This window comes from Aptenodytes forsteri, unplaced genomic scaffold (genome assembly GCF_000699145.1).
Source record: "Aptenodytes forsteri isolate BGI_AS27 unplaced genomic scaffold, ASM69914v1 Scaffold49, whole genome shotgun sequence".
In the NCBI taxonomy this organism is placed as follows: Eukaryota; Metazoa; Chordata; class Aves; order Sphenisciformes; family Spheniscidae; genus Aptenodytes; species Aptenodytes forsteri.
This window is the reverse complement of record NW_008795125.1, coordinates 4342536-4352595: the sequence shown is the minus strand read 5'-3', so window position 1 is coordinate 4352595 and position 10060 is coordinate 4342536. Positions and strand designations below refer to the sequence as shown.

The window sequence follows — 10060 nt, the reverse complement described above, 5'->3', positions numbered from 1 at the left end:
TTATTAGTAAATAAATAGAATTATTTACTTATCCTAAACAATAGGATCATTGTTTAGAACTAACCTTTTTTTATACTGGGTTTTTTGAAATATAGGTGGATATGCAGCATAATGTGTTGAATAAAATAATACACTTGCCTGTAAGCCAGATTTCCAGATCTTAGCTGAATAATTGCAATGGTTTAATTATCTAGTCTGATGGTATTTTACCTGCTTACCTGCCTTCTAACCTGACAGTACTAATAAAAATAGTAATTAAGGTTGGTATTTAAGTGCAGGTTTGGATGGTGTGACTCAAAAAGCTCAGATGTTTAAATTTGAGCTGTATGAAATGTGTATATATGTGCTACTACATATGTATTGCACACTTTATAGTCATTATTTTTGTTGATTTCTCCTATGATTCTCTTAATACTTTCCACTAATGTCTACCTTGTAGGTGACTGCGGAGATCATGTTGTCATAATAAATACAAGACATATTGCCTTCTCTGGTAACAAATGGGAACAGAAAGTATATTCTTCACATACTGGGTAAGCTTTATAATAAATTTTCAAATGAGCTAGTGGTAAGTTTAATGTCATATTTTCTTAATAGTTAAAGTCTTTTTAGCATACTGGTTCAAAAGGGAATTCCTACTTACACATGTTTTGTGTTTGCATGTGTTACGATGTTTAAAATGATGCAAACTTTTTTCTCCTCCCCCTCCCACCCCCCTTCTTTTTTTTTTTCCCCCTCGTATGTTTTTAGGGAAACAGTCTAACTCAAAAGTAGTCAGAGCAATTGAGTAAGTTAACAGATTTGGTGAGCCAGGTTGTTTTGTGTGAACCCATGAACCCAATGATCGGGACTATTCTATTTACTAAGCAGTAGAAGACATTCCTATTAGTACTGCACATTTAAGATATATACAGTTGCCAACTTCAATTACTTTATCCTACCAGTACATATTTACCTAACAGTAAATATCAAGATTGATATATTATTGAATCAGAGGATGAAAAAAAAAAGAAAAAGAAACTGGAAAAACTAGTAAGAAATGAGATGCTTTCAAGATGTACTGATGTATACAATAGCGTATAATATATTATTCTGGCAGACGTGACTTGTTTACAGATGGAAGTGCAATAATTAATTACAGACAGTATGTATGATCAGTTCAGTCAAATAAGAACAGTTGCTCCTATTTTATACAGTGGCAACACTAGATAATAATCTCTAAGTGTTAAAATGTAACCAGTCAGGAGATGAATAAATCACATGGAGAAAGCTAATTTTGCTAGTATTGCTGTTTCAATCCTGAAATTCCTTTGCTGAATTGCTGAGAAGTTCTTGTTCAGAGTTGATGGAAATTAACGTGCTTTTTTTTTCTCCTCTACCTCATGACTTCTTAAAATTTTTCACTAAAAACTTCTAAATGAAAGCACTTGTGTAAGTCGTTAAGTTGGTTTTGAGTAAGTGAAAAGAATTGTACAATTAAAACAAATATTTAAATCTGTGCAGCTCACTAAGTGGACATGTTTTATGATGTTGGGTTTATTTTCATTTCACTTAGGTTGATACCTAGTAGTGTAATTAAATGAAAATGAAACCCAGCTTTACTTGACATCTGTGTAATTTCTTGGACCACTGTGTTCATTCTTGCCCCAATGTATTCATTTAAAGTATATGCTTAAATGTGAATTAGCATGACTTCACCATATCACACAGACTTTAGAAAGATGGATGCATTGCAGTACACTTTGATTTACAGGAAGTCACATTTTATTACTGTAGATATGTCAAATCATGCTAAGGTTTATTTAAAATAGTAAGAAAATAATAAATACTGTTCAAAATGGTTGTCTCGTATGTCAGCCACAGCCTGATTGTGAGTCTTGATCATCTTGAAACATTTCCAAGTTTTGCATATCTTACTCCCACTGTATTCTGTAGCTGTGAGGGTGTATTTAATAAGCAGTTTTAAAAACATATCCATCTGCTTGTGAAACACAAACTTTTTAATACTCAAATGAATAAATAAGAAAGTGCAAATGGCATTAAACTTAGATACTTGACAGGATAGAATCTTTCTAATACAATATAGTTGTTGGCCTCATGAGACCAACTTCCTTTTTTGAAGGCTTATAATACCATACACTGTTGTTCAAGTTGTAGTGATATTTGTGTTAACATCTTGCTTGAGCACATAGCTTAAGCTTGTGTCTTTGTTCTGTTTTTCTAGCTATCCTGGTGGTTTCAAACAAGTGACAGCAACTCAGCTCCATTTGAAGGATCCAACTGCTGTAAGTGTTTCCCATTCTTGCCTTTCATTTGTAAAGCTGATTTGTTTTCATTTAACTAGTCCCCTTTAACTGGTTCCCCTAAACAAAAGGGATCAGTTACCTGCATGTCTAAAGCGAAATTACAAACATTCTGCTAATGGCTCTTAGAAGCTTGGCTAGTGACAGTATTTTTGTAAATAGCATGTTTTGAGGGTTAGATTGTAGGTTGTGCATTTTCGTGATTCTTCCATGCTGTCCAAATGAGCAAATCAAGTTCATTTGCTTCACTCATTTTTGACCGATTCACTTGCTTTTGAGTTTCAGGGGTCTGACCTTTCTCATAAGCAAACTGCCTCAAGTTAGACATGGCTAAGCTGTACTTCAGCTTAACGACCCTACTACTTTTTTAAGAGCCAGCAAGAATAATGCTAATCTTAAAAATCTTAGAAAGTACACCTGCCTCTTTCTCCCAGTAAAATTCAACTGTAGGTTTTGTTAAATGATTTTTTTTTTTTTTAATCTTTTCTGCAATGCTGTGTGTTCATGGTCTGGGAGAGAATTGGAAATGGTGATTACATTGAAGTTTAGCCTCTTTACTAAATGTCTGTTAGACTATTATAAATTCTGAATGTCAGTGTTGATGTGTTTGTTACTGATTAAAAAAATAGGGTGCTAGATATGAACATTTTGGGATGTTGACTCACACAGTTAAAAAATTACTTTTACTAAGGTTTTGAATGGTCAGCGTTGGAGGACTGGATTCTTTAGAGAATCCAGTACTAGTGTTTCAGAACATGATATGAGGCCCACGGAGATTAACAGATATCTATGTTTGGTTTTGACTTTGAAATGCTTTGGCTTGGGTCACCTTATATATAAAATATAAAAATGCTTCTTCCTTTTCCTAGAGAAATTTTATCTGCTGTAAAATTTTTGGGTTTTGTCAATGATTTTTTTTTTTAGCTATGATTTAGAAATCCTGGTTTGCCCCAAGACTCCCTTATACAAGATGTTGTACAAGCACTCAGTAAAAAAGTGGTCTGCCGTATGAATTTGCCTGGTTTTCGTTTTTACTTTTGCAATTTCTTTCTTTATTTAAAGTGAAATGAAATCCCACAGTTCAATATTATTTTCTGTCTAGAATTTTTCAAAACAACTTAAATGCTTTTGAGAGCAGCCTCTAAGATAGTTGTAATTCTTTTGGGAATTATTGGTAGTTCCATGTCTAAAATGGATTCTTCAACCTTTTTCATTTGAGCTTCAGGCAGGCGCTGTGCACTGGGAGGCAGTGTAACACAACTGTTCGTTAGGGCCCGAGAATTGGATGTTCTATAAATTACTTTCTGGCATTCATTCTGAAATACCTCTTTTCTTGCCAGACTCAGATGAATTTCTGTGCAAACAGAGGAGGATTAAATGCATTGCCAATAACTAAAGCATGTTGGATGGAGGCTCAGCAAATGGTGATGTGGCTCAAGGCTTGGTCTAATTTAGCGAGCAAAACTTTTTTTTTAAACAGAATTGTGGAGAGCCCTCAGCAATTAACTCTTTCATTCTATTGAAGATGAAGCATTCAGATATCCCTCTCATAAAGACATGTCATATGTATTATTGTCATAATTAATAGTAGTGGATGGTAATTTGGCATGATGTATTCTGTATGTGTAACTGTTACAGGTTTTGACTTGCAAGCCATTTTATGGCTAGAAACATTTATTTACTAGTTGAATTGTTTTGATGTGAAATACATAAGGATGTGACAAAGATGGAAATTATAATGGTGTTTTATTAACATGTTTTATTTTTAGAACTAGCTATCAAAACCTGAAAAAGGGTTACTGTAAAGAGAACAATGTCTAGCCTAAGTAGCATTTGGATCTTCAAAATATGATCTCAATGACACGTCGTTATTGTAGAGACTTTTATAAATCACTTTATTTCACTTCTTTGAGTTAAAAAGAGACCTTTTCTCTTTTAATCATGTTAAATTCAATTCCTGTGAAGCCAGTGGAATTAGGTCGGTTATAGGAAGCAGACTGTATCTTTCTGTGGAATCAAAGTTTTCATTCTGTAGGCTACTGCTTTTTCTCTACCCTTGGTCCTGTTGTCTCCTGCTAGCTCATCCTGGTAGTGCTTCATTAGATGAGTCAACATTATTTTTGGAAGTAGTGCTGTTACAGAAATTAAGGCATTAAATTAATGGAAGCGACTATTTCCAAGGAAAAGGATGTTAACATAACACTTTGTAAACTTGTGTGGTGTTACATAGAGATTTTGCAGTGGATATGACTATTTTTGGTTTATGTAAGAAATGGATTAAAGCTTGTAAGACTCTGTGAGTGTGTGTATATAGTAGGACTGCAGTACTGCTTAGCACTGTCTTTACTTACATATGTCTAAATTCAAACACACAAATCCCCAAGATAAATATTTTTCCGTTACAGTTTTGTTTAAACATAGTTTCTAGTATACAGAGAGGCTGGTTTTAGGAAAAACTGGTACGCAGCTAATAGCTAATTAAAAAGGTTATAATGAGTAATTTGATGCACAATGGTATAGTTTATGTTTACATGGGGGGCTGAAAGTCATAAGTATAGTTGTCAGAATTTAGATATGTTTACTGCAGTATCATCCTTGGTCATTTCTTGTTCCTTCATAAGGTACCAAGATAGGGATGGATGATGATCTGATATTCTCACTTAACAGAGGTTGACATCATTGTATCTAGCTTTCTAAGTTTGGACCTTTATATTCCTTGCAGGTAGTAGTTAGTGCTTCAGAAGGATTTGTGCTGAATTTTGAATGCGCACGTGCATTTTTTCATAGGATCACAGGATGATTCAGATTGGAGAGAACCTCGGGACATCTCTAGTCCAACCTCCTACTCAAAGTAGTGTCAGCTATTAGGTCAGATAAGGCTGCTGGGGGCTTATCCAGACTGGTCTTGGAAGCTTCCCATGGCAACTATTCCTAATCCTTGACTTTTCTTCTTAGTTGAAAAGAATAAAAAAAAAAACCTGTGCCTATTATAAGTGTTTAATCTCAGATGTATAATTGTATGCTGGAGATTGACAAAATATTACTATTTTTTCCCACTTCTTAGTATCTTTTATGTTAATATGGGGCAGTGAATACAAAAAAGAGGTCTGCATAGTTGATGTTTTGTATAGAACTTAAAGTTCCATGTTCATTGTGCCAAGTTTTTCAGCACTTCGGAAAAATTTGTTTTTATGGAAGGGTAAAAATTACACTGTGTTGCCAAAAAGACCTCAAAAGTAAATAGTCTAGCACATTTTTACCTTTAGCACCTTTGAGTTCCTTTGGGAGGCATGGGGAGGGGAGTGTCTGTGAATCTGTTTAAAATTTCTAGTATTTTCAGTTGTCTGCTCTTCTGGACAATAGCAGAGAACAGCTATTGGACTTGGCCAGGCTATTTTAGGAAGTGCTTATTGGAGGAAAAAAAAAGCTTCTTCAAATTTCAGCCTTTTCTTTATCTGTCTTAGATTTAGTGTAAATTTTTGGACCACCCACAGGTGAGAGTATTAAATATGTTCTTTAGGTGCAGCATAACAGCTTGTTGCTGTAGTTCAAAACAACCTTTCTGTTCTTCAGGTTAATATAATACTAATATTCTGTATGGTGTTACTACTCCCTTAGGATGTATATTAGCTGACAACATCAATTTCCATTGTAGGTGGCTAAGAAAAATCTGTTTGAAAGGCTTGGTGTATTTTCTTTGCCAAGAGAGTCTTTTGAAAAGAAAAGAAACAGATAAACTTTTTTATTTGAGATGCAGGTGTTTGGAATGCATAGAAGTTTGGGGTTTTCTTGTTTGTTTTTAAAAAAACTTGCAGAAGTTTTGTTTAGGTGGAAAAATGCTGATAGACACGAGACCAACACTTTCAAAATTAGACTTCGAAGTACTTGATACAGGAAGACTAAAAGATGTACTTTTCAATCTCAGATTTGAGAGGGAGCAAAGATTATTTGGAAAAAACTTTCTGTAAAAATCTTACGGTTTTTAATTGAAATGCCTGCAAAAATATGTTGATAGATCTAATCTGTAGAACCAGGTAGTAATCCTGTCAGGACAAAGTTTTCAATCAATTTTTATTATATTTCTAATTTTAAAAGTAAGCAAAACTTGGCTATTTTTTTTTTTCTGGCTGCATCAGAAACTACCCCCAAAAAAGGAAAAAGAAGAAAAAGAAGAAATGTTTGGCTAATACCAAATGCTCAGTGAGAGGATTGACCTTTGGTATTCAGAGGCTATTTTTTTTTTTCTGGCTGCATCAGAAACTACCCCCAAAAAAGGAAAAAGAAGAAAAAGAAGAAATGTTTGGCTAATACCAAATGCTCAGTGAGAGGATTGACCTTTGCAGTATTCAGAGGCTGTATTGCCTCTGACAAAGAAATAATGGGCAATAATTGTTCAGAATGAATGTTACCTGCTAGGGAAGATTATTAAGCGAGGCAGGGTAGCTCTATGGAAATCTGCTGTGAGGAAGCCTCCGGGGGTGTCAGGGTTCTGGTTTGTTCAGCTGCTGGCGCTGATATGAAGGGGCTTAAAATGTTCTAATTCTCCTTTTGAATGCTCTTTAGCAACTGCTTGCACGTATAGACTTGCCATTATATCTGCATAATAATGATCTTTTGAAGAAAAGCTTGGATGGAAAACATGGTTAAATCTTGCTGTTGGTATTTGAAAGCCTATTTTCGTTGCATCAGTAAGGGATAGTCGATATAATAATATGTACATACTAAAAGTCAGTTACTGAAACACCAGATATAATAGCGTTTTATTACTATGGAGTAATGTTTTTTAATTAAGTAGAGCAAAACTTCAAAGTCTGGATTAGTAGGCACACAGAAGTTAGTATGGCATGGGGAGGAGAATATTGTTATGGAACCTGTTATCTTAAAACCTCTAGGTGCTCTAAATAAGTCTTAGAGCCGGCTCAGTCTTTTGCTTCATAGTAGACAAAAATAAATACTTCTTTGTTTAAAAAAAATCTTAATCCATTTCTTATTTGAATTTGCAAGGCAAATTAATATATTAATTTACAGAACACATTAAACTTCTAAGTTTTTAAGTGCTGAACAGTAGGGGAAAGCAAAATGGCATGTGATGGAAGTTTAATTTGTCTGTGACCAAATGATTCTTATGGCAGTATTAAGTACATTCACTGTTGCTGTACTACTCGTACAACTGTCAGAGGTAGAAAGGTGAAGTTCTTTGTATGCTTTTGTAACACATGTGGTGAAAAGAACGGTATCGTATACAGAACAGAAAACCAAGAACTGGTAGAAGGAAGACGTAGTATCAAGCTGTACCTCCAAGTAACTGGTGTATCTCCTGAAATTCTTCTAGTTTATTTTTGGTATGCCCTGTAATCAATCACTTTGCTTTCTCTGGAGCACTGTGTCCTTCCCATGTTCTAGAGTTGCTTCCTGGTGATTATTGGACTTAATTCAGCTGTTAGGGTAGACTTTCTTCTGGAAATTCAGCCAATCATTTTGTGCTTCTCAGGACCAGGAGTGGTATTGCTCTGTTGATTTCCTTCTTTAAAGCATGTTTTATCTGGCAAAGAATCTTTCTCAGAACTTGCTCTCCATCAAGTGTAGTCTGCAATTTGCACGTGAGCCAAGGCCTATCACAAAAATTGAAATGTTCAAGCCTCACACAGTGTTTCAAATAAATGTATTTTTAATTTATTTGTACTCACAAAATGTTAGACCATGTAGTAAGGGACTGAAAGTGCAAGAGTTTTACTGGAGCTGCGTTCAGATTTCTTTCCCCCTAATTAGCCCTTGTAAATTGGAAACTAAAAACGTAATGTCATATAACTGTGTGATTAAGAGCATGTCTCTGCTGCAAGTATATAAATTAGCCAACTTGGAAAAAAGGTATTGCAATATTCAAGATGGCAATTGTAACTACAACCAATAGGAATTTTGTAATTCAAAAGAAATTGGGGCAAACAGCATTCCAGTACTCTAAAAATCCCCAAATATTAATGCTCTGGTGGCTGTGTGCATCTGATGGTGGATGTCTTTACCTGATGGAGAAAGTGTCATGGCCTTTAGGAGTGAGTATTTATGAGGATATGGAATTTTAGAGGTTGCTAGTACAAAAGATAAAGGGACTGGGGAGAGGAAGCAGTTCCATAAATATAAATAACTGAATAAACTGTTAATCTGTACTAATTAGTTTTAAACTGAGACCAAGGTTGCAGTGAGACCTGTGGGTAGGTAGACCTCTTTGCCAGTTTGAAATCCCACAGAAATCAACTGGGTTTTATACCTTTCATGTAAAATTAAACTCTTGTTATTTTAATAGTTCAAAGTAAACATAATCACATAGAAAATAATAAGAATTGTCTTTTATTAGAAGTGTATTACAAGCATATAGAAAGATTTTGTTGTTGTTGTTAATTCCTCAAAGAAACAGCATGTTCTGATGTGTGCTTCCAGGGAGCGTTGAATCTGGGTTTGGGGTTTGCATGAGCTCAGTAGCAGACTTTTTCTTGCAATTCCATACCTTTTTATTTCGGGTTGGTGTATTTTTAGTAAAACTTGAGCATGTTCAGGTAACAGGAGAGCCCTTACTTAACACCCTGTAAATACTGCTGGTTGGATCTGCCTTTTCTGTTACACAACCTTACTCAAGTTGCAAAAGCAGTCCGTGCAACTTCAATTAAGCCTGTACTTTACTAACTTCTTTGACTTGTCATCACACCAGTTAGGGTGAAGTTCTGGCTGTAGGCAGAATTTTGGGCAAGGAGCTGGATGTAAACTTGCTCTTTCCAGGAGTTGGGTTTGGATTTGCTTTGGCTCGTAGAAAAGTCTTTGGGGCAGATGTTACAATGAAGGAAGCTAGAATTCTCCAGCACTGCCTTCTCTGTCCTAACTCCCTGTATGGCCTTCTGTTCTGTAGTTGGACTAACTGCCTTGCAGTAAATCAATAATAAAAGTACAGAATAGCAGGACCTTTTAAATTTACACTCCAGCTTGCTTAGTAATACACTTACGTGGATTTTTACAAGTCTCAAATAATAGTTTATCACCACCTCACCCCTCCTTTTTCTTTTTTCCTTTTTTTCTTTTTTTCTTCTTGACCAAGGTGAATGAGCTTGAGGGGTGGGAGGTATAAATCTGCCTTTGACCTGTTCCAGCAAGGAAATTATTATCTGCTGCAGAAGCCAGGGCTTTGTTCCCTCTTAGCCCCTACCATAAGTTGCTGGAGCAGGGAACATGCGTGCTCAAACCCAAGGTTATTGCTCCTCTCTTGTTCTCCACATGGGTGTAACATATAGATGGCAACATTTTCAAGTGGCTCAGACATTAAAAGCTCTATGATAATCACAAAAACATGCAATTAAAAAAATGAGCTGTTTGAAATGTCTAGTTAGTAAGCTATAAGTTTGTTCCCTCTGAGAGTTCATGCAATTGCATTGAAACTCTGGAATGGGAGAGGCTGTAACAGTGAAGTCCAGTTTCCTGCTCTGGATCAGGCAAGGATTTAATATCTTCATTAGTGACATAGATGGTGGGATCAAATGCACCCTCAGCAAGCTTGCAGATGACTCCAATCTGAGTGGTGCAGTTGATTCACTAGAGGGACGGGATGCTGTCCAGAGGGACCTGGACAGGCTTGGGGAGTGGGCCCATGCGAACCGCATGAAGTTCAAAAAGGCCAAGTGCAAGGTCCTGCACCTGGGTCGGGGCAACCCCCAGTATCAATACGGGCTGGGGGATGAAGGGATCGAGAGCAGCCCTGCCGAGAAGGACTCGGG

General features: G+C 35.9%; 1 protein-coding gene across 2 annotated transcripts in view; it reads left to right on the top strand.

The window, feature by feature from the left end:
- The window catches only part of MRPL13 (mitochondrial ribosomal protein L13), a 42072-nt gene that overhangs the window by 3973 nt on the left and 28039 nt on the right, over positions 1-10060 (top strand). For both annotated transcript variants that reach the window (XM_019471520.1, XM_019471521.1), the window contains exons 2-3: positions 440-533; positions 2225-2285. In XM_019471520.1, the coding sequence (XP_019327065.1) occupies positions 440-533; positions 2225-2285 (155 nt within the window). The remainder of the gene's footprint in view (positions 1-439; positions 534-2224; positions 2286-10060) is intronic.